The 22,665-nt window shown below is 41.3% G+C and overlaps 1 protein-coding gene and 1 non-coding gene across 3 annotated transcripts in view; one reads left to right on the top strand and one right to left on the bottom strand.

Moving 5' to 3' along the window:
- The first annotated feature begins 14,371 nt into the window (after positions 1-14,371).
- LOC132570672 (small nucleolar RNA SNORA47) lies at positions 14,372-14,505 on the top strand. The gene has a single exon (XR_009555371.1). It is a non-coding gene; the product is annotated as a small nucleolar RNA SNORA47 (small nucleolar RNA).
- Positions 14,506-17,080: 2,575 nt separating this feature from the next.
- The window catches only part of AGGF1 (angiogenic factor with G-patch and FHA domains 1), a 40,669-nt gene continuing 35,084 nt past the window's right edge, over positions 17,081-22,665 (bottom strand). For both annotated transcript variants that reach the window (XM_060235850.1, XM_060235849.1), the window contains exons 11-14: positions 20,571-20,653; positions 19,991-20,118; positions 19,382-19,481; positions 17,081-18,304 (exon numbers count right to left, since the gene is read on the bottom strand). In XM_060235850.1, the coding sequence (XP_060091833.1) occupies positions 18,104-18,304; positions 19,382-19,481; positions 19,991-20,118; positions 20,571-20,653 (512 nt within the window). In that variant the 3' untranslated portion in view covers positions 17,081-18,103. The remainder of the gene's footprint in view (positions 18,305-19,381; positions 19,482-19,990; positions 20,119-20,570; positions 20,654-22,665) is intronic.

The following is a 22,665-nucleotide window of genomic DNA, read 5'->3' as shown; positions in this document are numbered from 1 at the left end:
GAAGAAGAAGAAGAAAAAGAATTCGTGGTGCTTGGGAGGGGCAAAGTGGAAGGGCTTCTAGACCCACTTGTGAACCTTCTGATGGCACTGGGGGGGCAGGGGTTGACCACTGTGTGACACAGAGTGTTGGACTGGATGGGCCATTGGCCTGATCCAACATGGCTTCTCTCATGTTCTTAAGAAGAAGATATTGGATTTATATTTGGACCTCCACTCTGAATCTCAGAGTAGCTCACAATCTCCTTTGTCTTCCTCCCCCACAACAGACACCCTGTGAGGTGGCTGGAGCTGAGAGGACTCTCACAGCAGCTTTCAAGGACAACCTCTGTCAGAGCTATGGCTGACCCAATGCCATTCCAGCAGGTGCAAGTGGAGGAGTGGGGAATCAAACCCGGTTCTCCCAGATAACAGTCCACACACTTAACCATTACACCAAACTGACTCTCAGAAGAGGCAAAGTGGTAGTGAACATCAGCTCTTTATTAGATACAGCATTAGGTAGGCTGCACTTCAATACTTAGGAACTGGGCCAACGGGGCCAACTATATACAACTCAGGGTTCCCACTCAAGCACATTATTGGGTCATTCAAACCAGCAGGGGCTCATGATTAGTGCAGGGCAGCAGGGATTTCGATCCTGCAGTGCTGCCCATTGTTCCCAAATCCCCAAGCTCCGTTCTTATGGCTCCAATGAGCCAGGCAGGAACACCCTATACAGTCTTCACTTTGGTCTGCATATACAACAGTCCCTCAGGCCATTAAGGACATTAAAGATAAACATCACCACCTTGAACTGGACTTTGAATGAGGAGTGTTCAGGCTATGACTTTGCAAAATGCACTGGCACAAAAAGAATATAAGAAGAGCCTTGCCGGATCAGATCTGTGGTCCATCTAGTCCAGTATCCTGTCTCATAGAATGGCCAATCAGTTCTGGAGGGCCAACACCACCTGCCCCTGATGTTGCCTCCTGGCACTGGGATTCAGAGGCTGACTGCATTTGAACATGGATGTTCCCCACAGTCACCACAGCTATTAGATATCCTCCACCACTACTGTTAGATCTATCCTCCATCAATCTATCAAATCCCCTTTTAAAACTGCGTACTCTTGTGATCATTATTATGTCACCGGGCAGCAAACTGCACATTTTGATCACTGTCTGTGTAAAGAAATATTTCCTTTTGTCTGTCTAAAGCACTTATTTTGGGAGCTCCCCCAATGCACTCACTGTAACTTAGGTTTGCCAACGTCCAGGTAGTGGCTGGCAAACCTACTACTACTGCAATTGATTCCACTACTGCAATTGATCTCCAAGTGACTGTGATCAGTTCGCCTGGAGAAAACTGCTTTGGAAGCTGGTCTCTGTGGCAATATGCCCCAAGCCCCACTCTCCTCAGGCTCCATCCCACAAACCTCCAGGTATTTCCCAACCTAGCAACTGTAGTTTCAGTCTTAACGGAGGCAGTTCTTGCTAATATAATTAGATTATAGCATTTTTTTTCTTGTGCTCAGTTCTTACACGAAAGCATGCAAGGACAGAGACACAGTGGATAAATTATTTTTGAAAATACAAAGAAAAGTAATAAACCATACCTGAATCTAGTATTAATTAGGACATTGGCCCCTGCATATTTCTTTCAATCGGCAGAGATTTCTGCAGGGCTCAAAATTAATCTGCAGAGATTTCTGCAGATAACTTTGTGCTAGATCTGAGTCCTAGTCTGAGAACAAGTTCTATATAATTTGTAATTTTCCATATAGCATGAACTGTGAGACAGAAGTTATAAAGTCCACCAGCAAGATAACATCTAACCGTACTATGCATAATTAATTACAAATTGCTTTCAAATTGGTACTTATCACTTCACAAAATTCATTTGATGAATAAAACTTTCAACCCAAAATGTTGGAGCCAATGCAATCAAGTAGAGACTAATTTCCTTTGGCAGGGGAGGGTGGGATATAAAAATAAATTTATTATTATTATAATTGGCGGGAATGTAATGTCATTCAAACTTTTTGGAAAGAAGTTCATAAGACAATTTGTGGACTTGTGGATTTTTTTCTTCTGTATTCTCTGGAATTTCTCCTGCTAGAATTTTGGACAGACTTAGATTCCAAAACAACAGAACATATTTATTTTGACATTAGTGGCTGCAGCTAGATTGGCTGTTACAAAAAAAAATAAAATAAAAAAGGAAGTCCCCCTTGGGTCCCACACTTTACAACTAACAAGTAGATTTGTGGGAGCAATATATTATGAAGATTATGAATAATGCTTTTTTCTATGACTCTCTCTTGATGTGGAGATAATTTGATTATGAGGAAATTTGGGAACTAGTTACGCAGGCAAGAGAGTTATTCCTTCTGGTCAGTATAATGGTGTAGAACAGAAATTTTAAATCTCTCGGCTTGACTTCGTGAATGAAGATTTAAGAAGGGTGCAATAGTCCACGTCTGCTGCAGGCTCGCTGGTGGCTGACAAGAGCAATGCGGGACAGGCGGGTCCGGCCGCAGTGGCTGCAGGGAAAAGTCTGATTTGGAGTTGGTGCTGTAGCAGTACGATTCTTCCTCAATCTCCTTTTGTCCTCAAGACCAGCTATGCGTGCGTTCTCAAAGGAAGAGACATTAAATAGGTTGGAGAATACTGTATAACTGACTGGATTATCTTATTTTAGTTAGGTGGTGGGGGGGGGGTTGTTTGAAACTAATTTTAAATTGTATTTTAATGTTGTGATGTGTCCTTTTTTAAAATAAAAAAATACAAAAAAGTCCATCAGCAAGATATTATCTAACAAACATCTAGCAAAAATCACCCCAGTCCTGTGCATAATTAATTCTTCTTCCTTCCTGCATCTCTTTCAAAAGAACTTCCAAATGGTTTATTTATTCTTCAGTTACTCCTGTATTCTTAAATTTCCTGACCACCAATTCCTATATGACTTCCTTTCAATGATCTGATTGCATAATTTTAAGGCATTTTCCAAACCATATATTTTAAGCTTCAGTATTTATAGTGTCAGTACAGATCCTAAACTGATATGTAGAGATTATGAGAATTTAAAAATAAAGAAATTAATAGAATTGTCACCTGGCCAACAATTTTTTTAAAAGCCCCACATGATATTTGTCCCGCTATATGTTTTTCTTTTCTTCGTCTGTGTGCAGGAATTGCAGGAAAAAACCCAAAGAAAACTCAAATCCCTTAGAGCTGTTAACAGCTGGTCTCTAATGAAAATGAGAACACTAAATGAGAAACAATGAGAACAAAAGGGAAATGATGGATGTGCAGCTGTGCCTATTCTTCCCTGAAGTATTCTGCAAATCAGTGACATGTTGGGTATGCACATCTAGCTCATGAAGACAATGCATCCCCTTTTGGACATTAGCAATTGACTGCTTGCTTGCCCAGCCCTAGCCAGAATCATGCAGTTGCTACCTGGAATGGGGGGGGGGGGACTTTTACAAGTACCTCCTAACTCCTGGCTCAAGGGATCTTTGCTTTTAACTGGAACAGGCACAAAAGTGGATAATACATGCTATGTGGAATAGCAGACAGTGAAGAAGACAGTGCTGAATTTTAATCTTTATTGAACATAAATAGCAGGAAAGTCAGGTATGTTGAAGCACTAGGGTTGCCAACCTCCAGGTGGGGCCTGGAGAGCTCCTACTATCACAGCTAGTCTCCTGGAGACAGAGATCAGTTCACCTGGAGAAAATGGCTGTTTTGGAAAGTGGGCTCTATAATTAAATTACTTCAGTATACCTCCTTTCCTCAAACTCTGCTGTCCTCAGGCTCCACCCCCAAAATTTTCCCAACCTGGAGCTGGCAACCCTAACTATAAAATACTAATAGCACAATCCTGAGGAAGGGAGAATGCTCAAGGATCCAACCAGCCACTGTGCTGACATATTTTGGAGATATGCCAGCTTAAAATTCTGCTGCCACTGTGCTGCAGCCAGGCACCAGTTTGGCAATGCCACAGACCCCCACTAGAACAATGGACTGTGTGTCTGCAGGAGAAGCAGGAATCAGTAATCTCCCTAAGCCACTTCAGTCTGAGGTACTTCCCCCTCTAGAAGCAGCATAAAGTTATACCAGCAAAAACCACAGTGTAGCCCACACATCCCCAAGCATTTGGCATCTCCAAGTCTCTGTCCTCACTCCTGAACGTTACATTCCTGCCAGGGTATGAGACAGCCCTTTGATTGTTCTCTGCTAGCTAGAAGCCCTGACCTGGATAGTCCAGGCTAGCCTAGTCTCACCAGATCTCAGAAGCTGAGCAGAGTCAGCCCTACTTTAATATTTGGACAGAAGACCACCAAGGAAGCCCAGGGTTGCTATGCAGAGGAAGGCAACAGCAAACCACTTCTAAACATCTCACCGCAAAAGTCCTATCTACAGGTTGAGGGTGCTTGAGAGCAATTAATGTCACTCCTTTTTCCTGTCCTTGTGCTGACAGGAAAGTTTTGCAAAATGAATGTGGGCTTTTTGTAGGCCCCAAAGGCAATGCATTTCACCACATAACCCTTTAACTTCCTACTATGTTTTGTTGTACCACATGCTACCCACAAAAGTACCATCCACAAGGACTACATTTCACATCTACCAATAGGGTCAAGGAGTTATGCCAATATATATACACAGGCATATGTATGAATCTACTTGTTCTGTGATGACATAAATACTACTGGTGGGCTCTGACACCTGTGGACTGAAGCCCAGGGTAGGCACACTTTCTAGAGTCCTTTCTCCACAAGGAGTTGGGCCACAGTTTAGAGAGAGAAGGGAGGTACAACTACAACCTGAGCCCTCTCTCTCTAGCCTTATGCAAGTCCTTTTGCAAAGACATAGCCTGGACCTTCCTCCTCAGCTTTCCCTGGGCTGGCCTAATAAAGGATTGTTTGGGAGTGAGCTGACCCTAGACTATCCCAAAGTCCTCTCCTCAAGAGTGGGTCCATGGTAGGGTTGCCAAGTCCAACTCAGAAAAAAACTGAGGACTTTGGGAGTGGAGCCTGGAAATGTTCCTATTCCCTAAAGTAAATAAATAAATAAAAACACAGCAGCGCAGTTCCCCCGAATATACTCTTCATTTCCTAATTTTTTTCTTCAAAGGGTTCTTCAGCAGCTGCACATCCACTAAATAAAACTGAACAGAGAGACACACACTCACAAAGCAGCCAAAACAAACAGTTTGCAAGCCTACACTTTTGGGGCTTTACTGAATGTAACAATCTGCCGTATTTCAACCAACTTCTTCAGACTAACACAGGAAAATAAAAGTAAGGGGGTGGAGTTTCCCCCCATCCCATAATCTGGTTCTAGTTAACTCTTTATTATCCATTTTACTATACAAATGGCTTCTGAAGTGAATGCAAAATAAACAAAGGGACTGTGCTGTCTTCCTCTCTCACACTCACCACCAGGAAGTAGAGTTGCCAGGTCTAAATCAGGAAATATCTGGGGACACTGGGGGTGGAGCCAGGAGCAAGGTTGTGACAAGCATGATTGAACTCTGAAGGAGTTCTGGCCATCACATTTAAAGGACTGCACTCCTTCTAAATCCCTTCCCTTCACTGGAAATAATGGAGGATGGGGGCACCCTCTTCGGGGGCTCATAGAATTGGACACCCTGGTCCAATCTTTTTGACACTTGGGTTTTGTTTTTTGTGGAAAGGTACTAGATGCTATGCTGAAAATTTGGTGCCTCTGCTTCAAGAAAACAGCCCTCACAGAGACCTAGATACTCACAGATCAATTCTTCATTATACCCTATGGGGACCTGTCTCCATAGGGTATAATGGAGTGCCCAATGGACATTCAACACCCCGCCCCCGCTTTCTGATAACCTTGAAGTGGGGGGGGGGCTAAACCAGGGGAAATCCCCTGCCCCCAACTGGAGATTAAGCAAACCTAATTGTGAGTGAAAAAGTCTTAAAGACCACTTATATGCTTTTCAAAATAATTTCTATTACTTTCACAGAATAAATAATATAAATATTTAATATTTCTATCTCTTATTTCATTCATATAATACTTTTGTAAACAACTCAATTGAAAATCCTTAAAGTTACAGTCCCATCTTTATGTCAGCGCATCCTGGATATATCGTCATTCAATTCCTTGTGGTCACATATGAAGCATAAGTTTTCAGTTGGTGATGATGACCAGGTAGCGCTTGAAGACCGCAAGCAGCTGTATTGCTTCCAAACAAAGGCAACTACATCAATCCTAAATTAACTTCATGTTTCTATAAATTCTTCTTCCAGCCGCAACTGAGATCGGAACTGTCACAAAAACTGAAATTAACACATGGCTAATTCGCTCAAAAAACACATGAACAAAACAAATCAAAAATTCACCCAGTGCTTCAAGATTTCCTTGCTCCAGCTAGAAAGCTTTCAAACATTCATGTCAGCACTTCAGTTCTCCTATGCTTGCATCACAGCATTGTCCTTTACATAGTTTCTCAGGCTTGTTCCCACCTGACAATCATTATGAAGTGCATCTCCCTTTCTTAAACTTATAGCATGTTATTAATATACCATGCATATTAACTAGAGCGTTATACATTTACATAAACCAACGTAATTACAGTGTTCCAGTTGACTAAATATTGATTTTAAATTAACATATATGTCAAATGAGGCATTTAATGCCTGCGGAGTCAATGTCATGGTCTGAAACTTGTGTATTAAAAAAGCCTCTTTTTGTAACAATGCCTTAGAATAAATTAGCTTCTGAGATCTAACTAGAGCAGGCTTTCCTGGACTATCCAGGTCAGGGCTGCATCCTTAAACACTTGAAGACACTTGTTGGTCAGCGCTAATTGGCTATGGCTCTCCCATATAAATCTAATACCTGTGTAAGGACATGCACTTGCCCTTCACACCTGACGTATTTAATGCTGGAAATAACACTTGTATTACCATGACATTGGCATATACAATTGCTGTGTGAAGTGTGAAACATTTCTAAATCCAATACACTACTTGTGGCTTGGGTGGACTGATTCTTATGTGGTAATGCCATTATAGTCAAGACATGAGTCAAGCTATCCTCTGTGAAAGGAACTGCCAGGCACCTTTCATTTCCTGCTTAGTCTGCATGAAGTTAGTTTAATAATGCAGATCCAGATTACAATGGAAATGTTTACCACTTTTGCTGTTTTTCCAGGGAAAAGATACCAACATGCCCCAGCAAGGCAGCACTCAGTGGAGGCAGAAAGAGAAAAAAAATCAAGAGCATGGAGAGATGTGAAATTGGAAAGGAATTGGAAAACATGACCAGAGAAGCTAAATTACAAAAAAATCACTTTAAAAAAATTCAATTTCATAGCAAGTTGTCTTTAGCTTCACAGAACGAATCAAAGTGTGGTGGAAAATAGGGAGCCTGAATCAATCTAGAAGCAAGTACTACACCATATGGAAGTCACTGAAGTTGGACTAATGTATTTAATTACAAAATGCTGTGGAAACTGCATGAGTTCTCAAAAGTGGAGAAGTTACATTCCAGAATAGCAACAGTACAGGAAAATAGAATTCAATTATGTATCCTGCTTCAGACTAGCCTGCCATAGGCACAAAGAAGGGAAGGATGATGTGCAAAATATTATGAATTAGCTTCAGAAAATGGAAACTTGTTCCTTTTTTGCTACAAGGCTGAAGTGCAAGCCTTCCACACAAAACGTGTTCATTTTATGCATGATGCAATGATGCAAATCCGTTTTATTGAGCATATGAAGACGAAAATTGGCAATAGCCTTATTTATTGATTTGTGTCAACTTCTATTCTGCCCTCCCTGCAGGTAGACTCAGGGCAGATTACAACAGTAAATAATAAATTAGATCCAGTAATATAGTAGTTAAAACAGTTAAAAACAACAGGAATTTAAAACAGGTTGCTATTAATAAATAAAGGAATCACAAGGCCAGAGTTGCTGGGTCATTAATACCTGGGCCAGAGCTACTGGGTCATTACAATCCATCTGGGCCTCTTGAAAGCGGAAGACTTCAGCACGGGAGGCCAACTTAATTTGCCGCCCACCGTCTTATCAAAAGGCCTGGTGGAACTGCTCAATTTTACTGGCCCTGTGGAATGGCAGAAAGTCCCTACAAGGCCTTGATCTCAGATGGAAATACGTTCCACCAGGCCAGGGGCAGGCCTAGTCAAGGCTAAGTAGATGTCTTTTGGGCTAGGGACAGTTAGCAGATGTTGATCAGCCTAGCGTTGAGGCCTCTGGGAGAGGTGGTTCCTCAGATATGTCTGTTCCAGGCTGCACAAGGCCTTAAAGGCCAATACTAACACCTTGAAATGGATCTGGTACTTATTCTAAATTGGTAGTTCATATTTATATATGCACACATATGTATTCAGAAAAAAATATATAAACTGTAAGGCCAGAAAGCCATGAGATGCAAGAGGTATCAGGGCTGGCATGCGGGAGTATGTGAGGTAAGTGGCAGCCTAGGGCGCCACCTCGCCACAGGGAAGGGGGGCAGGAGCCCCCTCCCCGTCCCTGCTGACCTTGATACTGTGCGGCGTTCTTTCTTCACTCCAAGCGAAGGGGCTTTGGGGGGCATTGTTTTGTCATTCCAATTGCTCAGAGTGAAGAAATAACACCCTCCCCACCCCCCGGGGCTCCTGCTCATCTCCCTCCGAAGCGGGAGAGGGCTGCTGGGCAGGGGGTGTGCTGTTGCAATGATGTCACTTCTACAGGGTGGGAGTGGGGTAGTGGCGGTGCAGGATTCTGCCTTGGGCAGGAGAAACCCTAATGCCAGGGCAGAAAGGTTTGTGACCTTTCTATGCAAATGCATCAACAGCAATTGGCAATATACAATTTATCATCTGTAGGGGAGAAGAAATCTTGGTCATTATTGAGTCCTAAATTAATCAGATTTTGCTATTCCACTCATTTGATTCTGTTCATGTAAGATTCAATTTGGTCCAAGCTTTCCTCACCCACAGCAAGTATTGGGAGACTATTCGTGCCGGTTACTATTATGTATTTGTATAGGATACATTCATTTCAGCTTTAAGAAGCAATGCCACAGGCTGTATCTCCAGCATATCATAAATGTCTGACTTCTCTGTTTACAGTTCTTGTCATCTGATGAATGGATTCTAGCCCACAAAAGGCTATCTTATATTCTAATAGTAAAGTTGGCGAAATCTTTGGATACTTATATCTGGTGACAGGAGTTGTGAATGGGTAATTTACAGATCTTGCTACAAACCTGAAAGGGGTTCCAGGTTTGCAGAAAATATTTAAACAAACTTAAAAAAAAAAAAACCATGAATATCAAAGGGAGTGCATGTAGCTTTAAGTAACAGACTCCCTAGGTTACTGTTGCTGGGCAACCACAGATTCTAGGCTCGGCTCTGTCAGTAAAAGGCAGGGAGATGGGCAGGGTCCTTTCCAGGCCAATTTTGGCCTCTGACGGAGGACTCATTGGGGCCAGGCAACAAGAAAAAAAAAGAAGAGGAGGAGATTGGGTTTATACCCCTCCCTTCACTCAAAGTGGTTTACAATCTCCAGCCCTTCCTCTCCCCACAGCAGACACCTTGTGAGGTAAGTGGATCTAAGAGAGCTCTCAGGGAACTGCTCTGGAGGGAACAGCTCTGAGAGAATTGTGACTGACCCAAGGTCACCCAGCAGCTGCATGTGAAGGAGTGGGGAACAAAGCCGGTTTTCCCAGATTAGAGTCCATGAACTTAACCACTATGCCAAACTGACTAGGGTTGCCAGTTCCAGGTTGGGAAATTACTGGAGATTTTGTCATAAAGTCTGAGGAAGGCAGGGCTTGGGGAACAGAGAGGCCTCAGTTGGATATAATGCCATAGGAATTCATCCCCCAAAGCAGCTATTTTCTCCAGGCAAACAGATCTTTGTTGTCTGGAATTCAGATGTAATTCTGGGAGCTTTCCAGGTCCCACTTGGAGGCTGGCTAATCTTAGTATGGAGGCAGTCTCTGAGTGATTTGATATCTCCTGACTTGCATGACACAACTAGGCCTGGCTGCTTGCTCCCGTTCAACAGCAGCCATCCTATGAAAGCCAGTGTTGTGTAGCAGTTAGAGCTTCAGAGCAGGGTCTGGGAGATCGAAGTATGAATCCCCATCTTGCTGTGGAAGCTCACTGGGGCCAATTCTACACTAGACCTTTAATCCTGGTTCAGCCCTGTTCCCAAACTGACATTCTACACTTGAATAATAGAAACCAACTCTATGAGCTATGATTACATGATTCCAGTGTAGAAAATCAGTTTGGGGACAGGGCTGAACCAGGATTAAAGGTCTAGTGTGGAAATGGCCTGGCTGATTTTGTACCAGAGACAGGGTTGTTGTGCAAATAAAAGGAGGAGATGAGAATAATGTAAAGCTTAAAGGTCCCAATCAGTGTTCCCTCTGAGTAGGTGTGATCTTGCTCATAGTTTTTTAGCACCTGGCGCACATATTTTTGTCTTGCCTCAGGAAAAGTGGCCTCAGAGCAAAGTAATGTATGCAATAGCTCACAACTTTAATGCCAGTAGCTCACAACGTAGAACTTTTGCTCACAAGACCTCACAGCTTAGAGGGAGTATTGGTCCCAACCCACAAGTTCTAGGGTTCTCTATTATGCAAGTGGGCCTGGCCCAGTGCCCAGAACCACACAACTGGACCACAGATGGGGTGGAAACTTAAAACAGAGGGGCAGATAAAGGTAGGTTGGCTATTGGGTGGGGAAGAGATAGGGTTGCCAACCACAGATATTTTGGGGGGATGGAGCCTAAGGAATGTGGGGTATGAGGAGGGAAGGGACCTCAGAGGGGTATAATGTCAGACTCCACCTTCCAAAGCAGCCATTTCCTCCAGGGGAACTGGGGCTGCCAACCTCCAGGCAGTGGCTGGAGATCACCTGAAATTACAACTGTTTCCTAGATGATGGAGATAAATTCATCTGGAGAAAATAGCTGCTTTGGAGGGTGGACTCATGTAGGCTAGCTGCTTGCTCCTGTTTAACAGCAGTCACCCTATGAAAGCCAGTGTGGTGCAGCAGTTGGAGCTTCAGAGTAGGTTCTGAGAGACTCAGGCTTGAATCCCCATCTTGCTTTGGAAGCTCATGGTGTGATCTGAGGATAGTCACATACTTTCAACCTAACCTATCTCACAGGGTTCTTGTGAAGAGGGAAAAAAGGAAGAAAGAAGAACAATGTAAGCTGCTTTGGTCCCCACTGTGGAGAAAGGTGAGTAAAAATGAAGTAAATAAACTAAATATAGTAGAAGATGGGAGGCAAATAAAATGTAGGCTGATGAATGGCTGAGAAGGACATAATAGGGCAGGGAAAGAGCAGAGGATATGCCTGGTGGCTAGCATCACACAACTGGACCATAGTTTTCCTAGATAGAGGCTGGTTGGGGAGAGTGAACCTGAAGACAAAGGAACAGATAATTGTAGGCTGACTTTTGGGTCAGAAGAGGAGAAGGAACTGGGAGAAGAGAAAAGGCTATGTGTGGGGGCTCTTAGGAAAGGGAAAGAGAAAATGATGAGGGAGGGGGGAATGAGATGCCTCCTTCAAGTCCTTGGGGGGTTCTCACTGGTGTTACAATAAGTCTACTTACTAGTCTTCATTTAAATGAGGCAATGGCAAACCACCCCGTAACAAAATGTCAAGAAAACGTTGTGATGTGACATCACTCCATGGGTTGGTAACGACTTGGTGCTTGCATGGGGACCACCTTTACCTTTTACTAGTCCTCATAGGAAGTTATATTGACTCAGTGGAAATATTTTGCCATGCATCTGAACTACTGAAGCTACATATTTTTTATGATAGAGCCTAGAATAGGCATGCACACAAACACACACACACTTCTGAGACCATCTCTAGAGGAAAGAAATTCACCCAAGGCTAACAGAGCATACAGTCTATATTAAGGATGATCATCCTGATGCCTGCAAGAGCAGATCATCCAAGCACCCCAAACAAGATACTGAGTCATGGTCTTGAATTTTGAAGAGTTAATCAATTCTGTTCCCAAATATAATTCTCTTTCTCACTTATGTTCAGAGTACATTCTATATTCCAAAAGAAAAACCATGAAACCCTTCCCTGAGAGATAGTGTGGCACCAGACCATGACTAAGATAGTTACTAAGGGAACAGAGGCTAAAAGAACAGATCCACAGTGGGGTACTCAGGCAGGAACACAACATTTCTAATATTTGACAAACCAACATAGGCTCATAATTATAAGACATGTAAACTTCCTTAACAATTATCTTAGGGCCATTGTACCTTCTAATCATGAGACTGCACTGTTTTTAAGAATTTAGTTAGCATAAATGAAAATGTATCATGCAGTAAGAGTTTTGCACTAGTTTATATAAGGCTCAGTATGTACATGAAGCACTGAGAACACCATGGGAACACCTTGGTAATAAAAACTACGCTGTGGAGCCAGTGGAAAAAGTTGAGTAAAACAAAACAGAATATCTCCCATGCACACCTAGGGGAGGACTGCTTGCAAATAATAAAACTCTAGACAGGATCATATAGTTTGGCTGAGCACTGGTGTCCTTTTCATCTGTAGATCTGTATTACTCTTTGCCTCTCAAAAGCAAAATTTCTAATAATATTTACGTACAAGTAATGTGAACAATACTGAATAATAGCAAACAATGGTTCTGGAATTCAAATACTTATTTTTATTTTACAAAATTTATACCTGCCTTTCTGTCCTCAGTTATAGTTACTAGATGTCCATTCTTTGCTGTTCAGCATAATTAGGACTAAGCCATTGGAGATCGTAAAATCGTATACGGAAAATTCTACGCGGCATTTTTAAAAGGCCCCCCCGCCCCCTCCCTTTAAAGGGAAAATTCACCTATATTCTTTTCAAGCACGCATCGCGTCTGTGTTTTGGTTTGAAACGAAAGGCGGGGGTGTCAGAAACTCTTTTTTGTTGGTGAGAACAGAAAACCATTCTGCTCCTTTAAGAAAAACACGTGACAGACCCTTATTCACCGCCCCTAAGCAGAAGATGGCTGCTTTGCTGCGTCGGAGAGATGTAGAAAATAGGGAAAGTCCGAAAAGCTTGTAAAATCTGCTACTTTATACCATTACATAAAACGTTAATTCGGAAGATAATCCAAACGTCCAGAGTTACTGAAAGAATACTGAATTTTGTGGATACGATTTCAAAGTTCCGTCCCCTCCCGTTTTGAAAAACTTGCCCTAAGAAGTGTTCGGAAAAGCAAGAGTACGCGTAAGACGTCGGAGCAAGCTGGGAGTGCGGACCGATTGAGGGTGGGGGGGAGAGGAGAAGTTGTGGTAAGTGGTTTGCCCCCCGTCTGATCCTAGGGTCACTTATTTGTAATATTTAGCTGTCACATTCCGATTTAAAAGGGGGGGGGGAATAAAGGCCGTTTGCTAGGAATGCAACACTAAAAACACGTAAAGGTTTATTCCTAGGTAAATATGCAGCCTTCGATGCAAACAATAGGGTTTCCACCTTGTGGTCCAACCCTGTTACCACAGTCAGTCGATTCATGCGTTTTGTGGACCTATGGCGTTCCCGCGCTTCCAGAACCTTAGACTTTGTGCAGTACATGGTGGATTGCACCATTTTGAACTGGGGTGGGGGTGGTCTACATTAAAAATTTCACTGGTTCAAATCTCATGTCCGCTATGAATAGAATTGGTGCCTTTAGGCATCTGTACTGACTGTAAAGGTGTCCCTACCAAGCTACTAAAAGCGTCCTTTTAAGAACTGGGAGAAGAGTTCTGGCTACAAAAAAAGCTGTGTGTGTATATATGTGATGCATATTCACACTGATAATAATGAATGTGATTTATGAATACTTCGTTATATATTAAAGCAGATTCTAACCTATAAAGAATTATGCCATAATAAATTTGCTTATCTCGAAGGTGACCACAGTTTTTGTTGTACCAGGGCAGCATTTCAATAGCAAAATCGTCAAAATGCCGTTTCATTATGGCACAAAATAGAACTGACACATTTTTGCTAAATCAGTGTCATTTATTATGGTTACAGTCACAATACCTAGTTGAGAACTTTTTGAGTAAGTTCTTAAATAAATAAATGGCTTTTTTGTAACAGGAACTCCTTTGCGTATTAGACCACAGGCCCCTGATGTAGCTAATCCTCCAAGAGCTTACAGGGCTCTTAGTACAGGGCCTACTGTAAGTTCTTGGAGGACTGGCTACATCAGGGGTGTGTGGCCTAATATGCAAAGGAGTTCTGGCTACAAAAAAAGCCGTGTGTGTATATATGTGATGCATACACACACACACATATATTGGGGGCGGGGAGAGTCTAATTCAAATTTTGATTTCATGTATAATTGCAAATTACAACTATTTCTGGAGGACTGAGAAGGTGAGGCAGTTAACAAGTATTGCTTTTTATCGGTTACATCCTCCAAAATCAAAACTGTGCAGAAGCAAAATGTGTTCCTCTGACCAGTGTGGGAATAACTTGCTGTTTGCACACAGAGAATATGTAGTATATATAAATGCCTGTACCTGTAGCTAGGATCTCTGTTTAGCAGCTTTATTTAATTTAAGAGTTCTGCTTGGTTCAGGCTTATGAGTAAACAATTACAAGCTATTTGTTTTTACATATTTAGGCTTAGATCCTACATGCACTTTGTTTTCTCGAGGCACTTCAGCAATTGGAAGAGGGCAATTTAAAAAACTGATTTACCTTGTTGCAGTCCTCTTCCATTCCTCATATTCCTGAAGGTTCACTGACTCATGAGGGCAACAGAAGACTGTGGCAGCAAAATCACCATGTGCATAGCACAGCTCTACTCACCAAACATAGGATCAAAGCTGTAGACCTGAAATAGTTTTAAGTTTTAAGCGCTAATAGTTTTAAAATTGATAAGTAAATTATGGTTTTATATGTTTTATTTAATTGATTGTTTTTATGATGTTGTAAGCCGCCCTGAGTCCGCTTGCGGAGAGGGCGGGATATAAATGTAAAGTAATAATAATAATAAAGAGCCAAGCTTGACACTTGCCTTTCTTTCTCAGTAGGAACACATGAAGGCTTGGATGCAATCAAGACAGCCATGGCACAAGACACATCTTTAGTATGTAATACTACTTGCACAAACAGTCAAAGGGGTGGATGCATCAAATATGATCTTCCACCATGATTTATGTTTAAAATGGAACTCGAGAATGTAATTTTTTTCTATGATCTATGTTTATAATGAAACTTGAGGATGCAATTTTTTTCTAAGCCACAATAACCATATTAAATAATCTAGGTCTACTTTTTGTAAGTGTTAAGTCGGTATTAATGAGATGTATACCAATTTTAATGCCATTTATTTGCATACAGGAAATTCCTTAAATTCTCAACCCTCTTCCCACCATTTTCTGTGCTTTCATTCTATATTTAATCAGTGCCTGTAACAGCAGCTTAGAGAAACTCTGCACTATTGTTTTGAAAATTCTTTTTGAATTTCTGTAACTGCAGGTTAAAGTCTACCTCCTAAAACGCAACACAATTAAATTATTCTTACCATCTAACTGTAAGAATTTTGCTTCTGCAAAACTGCAGAAATCGGAGGCTTGAAAACCATTGCTAATAAGAATTAGCAATAATTGCGTAAGAATCACAATAGAAACATCACACATCACGAATAAAGGAATATTCACCATCCAGTGTTCCCTTTTGAGATAGTTTTGACTCCACTTGAAGTTACAAGCTAGGCAAGTAGTGTTAAACACATGGAATGCATCTGGCTTTCCAGGGTATTCATATGACTCATGAACCAATCCCTGTTCATTATAAAGAGAATCTCACTAGTAAAGGTTGCAAACCCTTTCTGCCCACCCCACAGCTGTCACAATGGCTGTAGTTGACAACACTCAGTAGAGAGAATGAGTGCTTTATTCTTTGTGCCCTTGAACGTAACATTCTGTCCATGGCAGCTGCTCCATACTATAAGAAGTGATCCACCTCTTCATGGTGTGCCTGGGTGGTAGCTAGGGAAACAAGATTACAGATATGGGGTAATGCTCCTGAAACAGGCACACTGGAAAAATTGAACACCTCTGCCTCTACATCAGCTCACATCCATCCCAATACCAAGTTAACTACCAGGACAACAGCAAGGTGACCATAGTGGAGAGTTGGAATGAAATCCCCCTTTCTTATCAACTTTCCTCTCCCTCTCTGCCATGGCCAGCTCATTTGTATTCAAGCCCAGTCACTGGGATGAGTACAGTGATGTCTTCACCTCCCCCCCCCCCCCCCTGGTTTGCTGTCGTCTCTGCAGTTGTGTGAACACTTAGATGAAATATGGTTTTTTCAGCTCTGCAGTGAAAGAAAATTACAGTTCAAACTCCAGAAATAAGGATGTGGACACTGGAGCTGAACCTATGCTTTGAATTTGGCTACAGCAGCCTACACACACTAGAGTTAGCTTTCTTGGGCTGCTGCATACCTTTACAACCATCTGTCGGACTTTCTTTGCCACACAACACCACCTTCTGGAGGAGTTAATACTAATAGTTAGTTTTAACAAGGAGGGGTGTTGCATTTGATATTTGCCTGACTCTGTAACATCTGTGGTGGATCTAGCCCTTGAAATAAATGAATTCAACACCCCTGATCTAAGCTGCAGTGTCTCAATTTCCTGAAGCATAAGATGAGGTAGAGCATAGAGTAACCAGTTACATTGGGAGTTAGGTATATAGAGTAACCAGTGACATTGGGAGTTAGGTATAAGCCAAAAACTTAAAATGTGGTGTTGAGGAGTGGCATTGCTATTTGGAAGCAAGTCATTGTTGAGGAGTGACATTGTTTGGAAGCAAGTTCAAAACAGTTTTGACTTTGACACTCAAGGTATGGAACTTTGTGGAAAAATAAGAGGAGAGACTATTCTGAATTGATGGCCTTATTTTTAAATGAGATGCTAACACAGTATATGAGCTTTCAGTGACTAGCTTATAGAACTTGGCTCACTTAGATAGAAAAGTAGGACAGAAAATACAAATGAAAGTTTAAGAAATATATTCTTCCATGTGCCCAGCATAAAGACTCATACTACATAAATTCAAAGCATTGTATTTATTAACATTTCAATGAATACAATGTGTTCAGCCTCTGCCCTAAAGCAGAAAAAGAACCATCAAGATTCTTGCATTAGACTCCATTGCCAGCAATGGATACAGAACAGTCCCAAGAGGTTGATAAATAATTCTAAGTGAACACATTTTTTAATCCACTTAAGGCTGCTGCACCTTAAGAATCAGCATGTGGTACACATCTCCTGGAGTATATCACCAGACTGGATTCCATGACTGAATGTTGCTTTCCCCAGGCATATAGAGTATTAGCACTAATGGCAGAGATTTGGCTATAATTCTTCTTACATGCCAGCTTTCCACAGAGAAAATCTGAGGTTAAGGACCATTCAGTCATAAGATTCTGACATGAGAGGGCAGTGTCACATAATTCTTAGCGTGCACAACAGCTTTGAATATCACAGCAGTTTCTGAACATGCTAGTTCATTGTGTGCTACAAGCTTAACACTAAAGTTCTTCATGGAAGAAAGTAATTCCTTACTGCCAACTGATCTTCACCAAAAATAAATTGGTATTCCATTTAAAATAGGATATTGTCTAATTAACTATTAGAAAATAGTGGCAATTAATAGGAATTAAAGGAGGCCTAGCAATATTACATCTAGTGATGCTTCTCTTACTAGAAGTGTTCACACACGTACACAGCAATTTTTTTTTGCATCAGCTCATGTAAATTTCATGAGTCTAAACACAAGACATGAATATTTCAAACTCACTGACCTGCTGGATAAAAGAAAAGTCACAGAACAAATAAACTGACTCTTACATTATCCACCTATTCAAAATATTATCTCAAAATCCCCTCAGTTAGGGCCTAGGCTGTTTTAATACACATATCTTCCATTTAAAAGTTTTTTTTAAAATAAAAGCATATAAACCAAACAATTTCAGTCAGTCAACCTATTCAGCAGACTGAAATATGCTGTGTATAATCCAGCCCCCATTGAACCATAAAACAAACTTTAGTTATTTAAATATGTTAGTACCATTTCATTCTACAGATTCTCTAACCCAAGGCAGGCTTTTTGATGCATGTTTCTGTGTTTTAGGGTCCTGGAAATTTTCAGCAAACCTCTCTCTTGCTTTTTCCCAGTTTCTCTTGTTCTTTGTATTGACAATCTGAGCATTTTCCGCTGAGATGGGAATACTCGCACCCAGGCCTGCATGCTTTCTATGCAGTTGTAGTGGGATCTGTCAGACATTGGATTTTTTTTATAAGTATGCAATTTTATAACTTTAAAGCATTTCTACTTTTTAAATACCTAGCCAGCATACTGAAAATTGCATCATAATAAAATCTGAAAACTATGCTCTAAGTACTGTGTGCTAAATCAGCATTAAAGTATGCCTTACTCATAGCAGGCCTAATCATTCAGTTCAAATACCTGCATCAAAGATAGGGTGTGTCTCTAAATCAGGGATCCCCAACCCCTGGGCCGCGGACCAGTACCAGTCCGTGGCCTGTTAGCAATTGGGCTGTGAGATGTATAATTATTTCATTATATATTACAATGTAATAACAGAAATAAAGTCCACAATTGTATCATCCTGGAGCCATCCTCCCCGCCCCCCGGTCTGTGGAAAAACTGTCTTCCACAATACTGGTCCTTGGTGCCAAAAAGGTTGAGGACCACTGTTCTAAATCACAAAAAACCCTGCCCAACTTTTTCTTGGAAAGCTTCAAGGGCTATGATCCCACAGTTTTCCTAATCAGCTTTGCTAATTGCTGCACACACTTCAAGTTTGAACAATCTTTCCCAATATTCAACCAATAGATCTCTCTCCTTGGAGCTGAACTACCACAAATATAGTCCTGTCTCTGAAATCTATTTTCTTAACTACTAGCTCTCTTAGTCATCATAGCAAGATGTAGAATTTAAACTATGAAAAGTCTGCTGTATCTGTTTTACAAAAGCCAGTACTATAGAAAAGCTACACATTGTAAATATAGTACAAGTGACTTTTGAGATCAATAACAAAATATTACCTTTTAATTCTTGATCATTCTCTCATTCTTGACATACTTAAATTGTCATCACGGTCAGTATCCACCACATCTAACTGCATACTGTGTTTCCCTCTCCAGTCACTATTTCCTGAATGTCTGCCCTGACTAGTACTATTTTCCTAGGGAAGGACTATTTGGATATGGATGAATAAAATTCATTGTTATAATCCTCCACATATAGTATATTCAAATCCATGGAGACTGTATTGCGCCAACTTTAGTATAATTTCTGTGTAATCTGAAGAACTAAGTAGACTTACCGGATCTTTCATTCCACCACCACTCTTTCCAAGTCCTTCACCTTTCTTCCATCCCATTTTCTTCAACATTTTATGCCCTCTGTTGCTATCACTAATTTCACTTTATAAAAAAAATAAACATAATTACATGCAGGGAAAAAAGAAACACCATTTTGCTTTTATTTACAATGCAGGCAGTTCTCAAATGCACACAGTATTTCTCCTACAGCCAAAATGGGGGGGGGGGGGGGAGCTTTCACTTGGTACAAAATCATTTTGACCACTTCACAGACAACTCTACAACAAACCGGTACTGTGAAACACTTCTACTTGAGATCCTAGAGAGATGCTACCTGTCAGTGTAAACAATACTGACTTTGATAGACCAGTGGTCAGACTCAGTATAAGGCAGATTCATATGAATCCTGCGCAATGACACTGATTAATAAGTTTTTAAGAGTGTATTTTTAGATTAGTGCCTTAAAACTTACTTTGTGCTCTAAGGGTATTTGGCAAATGAAGTAAGATAATTTGTGGTTTGAAGAAATAGATGTATTCACTGTGAATGTGTGCTAGGATAACCACAGTATCTGATTTGTAGTGCTATATAAGTACAGACAACCTACTTACACATGTACAGAAGCTGGAGCATCATCCCTATGAAAGGTTCCTTCACTTCCAACCATCTCACGGCGCTTTCCTGCTCTGTCCTTGTACTTGGGATTTTTCACCACATTATCATTTTCATAGTCTGCATTCTTTTCATACACAAAGCAAGCAATATTTGTGTAAGCTTTGCCATTCTGAACAAAACATTTTCAATATGCAACTGAGTTTTTGAAAAAAAATAACAGATATATCCTTAACAATTCACAGGACATTGGTTTGTCAAGCTGACTTTGAAAAGCAGAATATATGCTTGGGTGGCAGGGACAAATGCCAAAAACAACAGCTTAAAAGACTGGGTTGGCATTTCTATGCCAGTGAACTGTTATTCAATACTGTTGGAAGGAAGCATTCTATGCAAGAGCTCAATGAAATCCACCTCATTCTATTAAATGCTTCATTCCCACTTTGTCCATACAGCATTCACAGCTATGCTGTAGAATTCCATAAAAATATTCAGAAGTCACAAATCTCAAGATCTTTTATCAAAACAGCAGCAATACAATTCACTTTAATCAGCTGACACTTAAAAATAACAACTTACCTGCAAACCATATTTTACTCGTATTTGTTTTAGTGCTTTTCTTCTATTTAATTCCTTCTCCTCTTTAGTCAGTGCAGGGCCAACTACAGTTAAAGAAACCATAGATTGGAATCATGTTAGAAAAACATGCAGTTCACATTACAGTAAGGATAATGCATTAATTTATCTATATACACTCAAGCACTAAATATCTGTCTCATCAAAGTCAAGAGCAGGAGCAGGGAGCCAATATGCAATATTGGCTAGAATGGTGTTGTGTTTGGATGTGAGAAGTTTAGATTAAAAGTCTCCATACAACTGTGATGGCTATTAAATGGACAAGTCCATGACTTTGGGATGTGCTAGAATGCCCCCCCCGGTGGGCTAGAGATCCCAAACTCACAGCAAGTCTCCAGCTGACTCTCCTCTACCTGCCCTCCAAGTTGCATGGAGAATGGCATTGGGGGAGGGGGAAAGTTCTTATGGTCCAGTGTGCAAAAGGGAAGGATTCTGTCTCACACACACAGGCAAGCTAGAGGTATGGAAATTGCCGTAGACCTCCCTGGAATGCCCCTCTACCTGCCCTCCAAGTTGCATGCAGACTGGCATTGGGGGAGGGGGGTAAATTATTATGTGCAAAAGGGGAAGGAGTCTGTCACACCGCCCCCCTCCCAATCCCCCCGGTTGCCTCGGTGCCAGGATGTCTGGCCCACGGACCAAATGTCTAACCCATGGCATGGAAAAATTCATAGTCCATGGGTAGTATATTGAAAAGTGTGATTGCACAGATCAGGCAAACACAGTCCATGACCTCCCCCGCCGAAGACAAGTCATGGATTTTGGTCCATGCCCATCCCTAGAAATGACTATACGCCTATTCTACTGTTCAAATTAATAACCTCTAATGCTACTGTAGCACAGTTTCAGACTGAAATTCAATTAATTTTTTCTTTTTCTATATCTGCACCCTATGCTAACCACCATTTTCATCTTTAGTTCTAGCAATCATGTAATGGGATAAGCAATAGCCTACTTTTGCTAACATTAAAATACTTTGTTGAGTTTTATCATTCATTCATTCATACATCTTCTTTGGCATATCAGCAATTATAGTTTTATTGATGAAGCTCAGACACATGTAAGAGCACCAAAGAATTAAGAAAGATTATTTTGGTAATCCTAGTCCAGCTTAGCACCTGTCACATCAACCATCACCAGTGGTCTGACCTAGCCTCAGATCGCAAAGCATGGAGGCACACCATCCACCAGGCTGTCTCTTCCTTTGAGAATGCCCGCATAGCTGGTCTTGAGGACAAAAGGAGATTGAGGAAGAATCGCACTGCTACAGGACCAACCCTAAATCAGACTTTTCCCTGCAGCCGCTGTGGCCGGACCTGCCTGTCCCGCATTGGTCTTGTCAGCCACCAGCGAGCCTGCAGCAAACGTGGGCTATTGCACCCTTCTTAAATCTTCGTTCGCGAAGCCAAGCCGAGAGAGAGAGAGAGAGAGAGTCCAGCTCCATTAAATTATCCACTGTATGGGTAGCAGTGTGTGTGAACAAGATCTTGGGGTTTTGGGTGGACCATAAGTTAAATATGAACAACCAGCAGGTAATGCAATCTTGGGGAATACCAACAGAGGCATAATGTCCAAATTGCAAGATGTCATAGTCCCACTTCACAAAGTGTAATATCAGACAGGCCTTGAGGCCTCCTCTCATTGCACTGGAGAGAATGGGATGCTGGGAGAAGCAACATTCCCAGTCCAAAGTCTGGACTACTTGGGGTTCTTTGTTAAATGGTGTGCCTGAGGTGTCAGGAAGACAATTGTTCTGCAACATGCATAAAATGTAATTGTTGAACAGAGCACCTTTATAAATGTAATACAGTTGTAGGATATTTCATTGTTTACTGTATTATCTTATTTTCTAAATTTTGTGATCTGTTTTTTGCATTGCTTATGGTATGTCATTCTGTTTTTATTGCACTGTTTTCTAAAATGTGGACTATAAAGCAAATGAACATCCCTCTCTTCTGACTGTACGCTCATAAGTGAAGGTATGGGCAACAGAAAACTAGGACAGATCTGGTTGTAAGCTGTGCCATTTCCGGTCAGC

This window comes from Heteronotia binoei, chromosome 4 (assembly GCF_032191835.1).
Source record: "Heteronotia binoei isolate CCM8104 ecotype False Entrance Well chromosome 4, APGP_CSIRO_Hbin_v1, whole genome shotgun sequence".
Classification (NCBI taxonomy): domain Eukaryota; kingdom Metazoa; phylum Chordata; class Lepidosauria; order Squamata; family Gekkonidae; genus Heteronotia; species Heteronotia binoei.
Note: the sequence above shows the minus strand (reverse complement) of the source record. Positions and strands in the feature narration are given on the sequence as shown.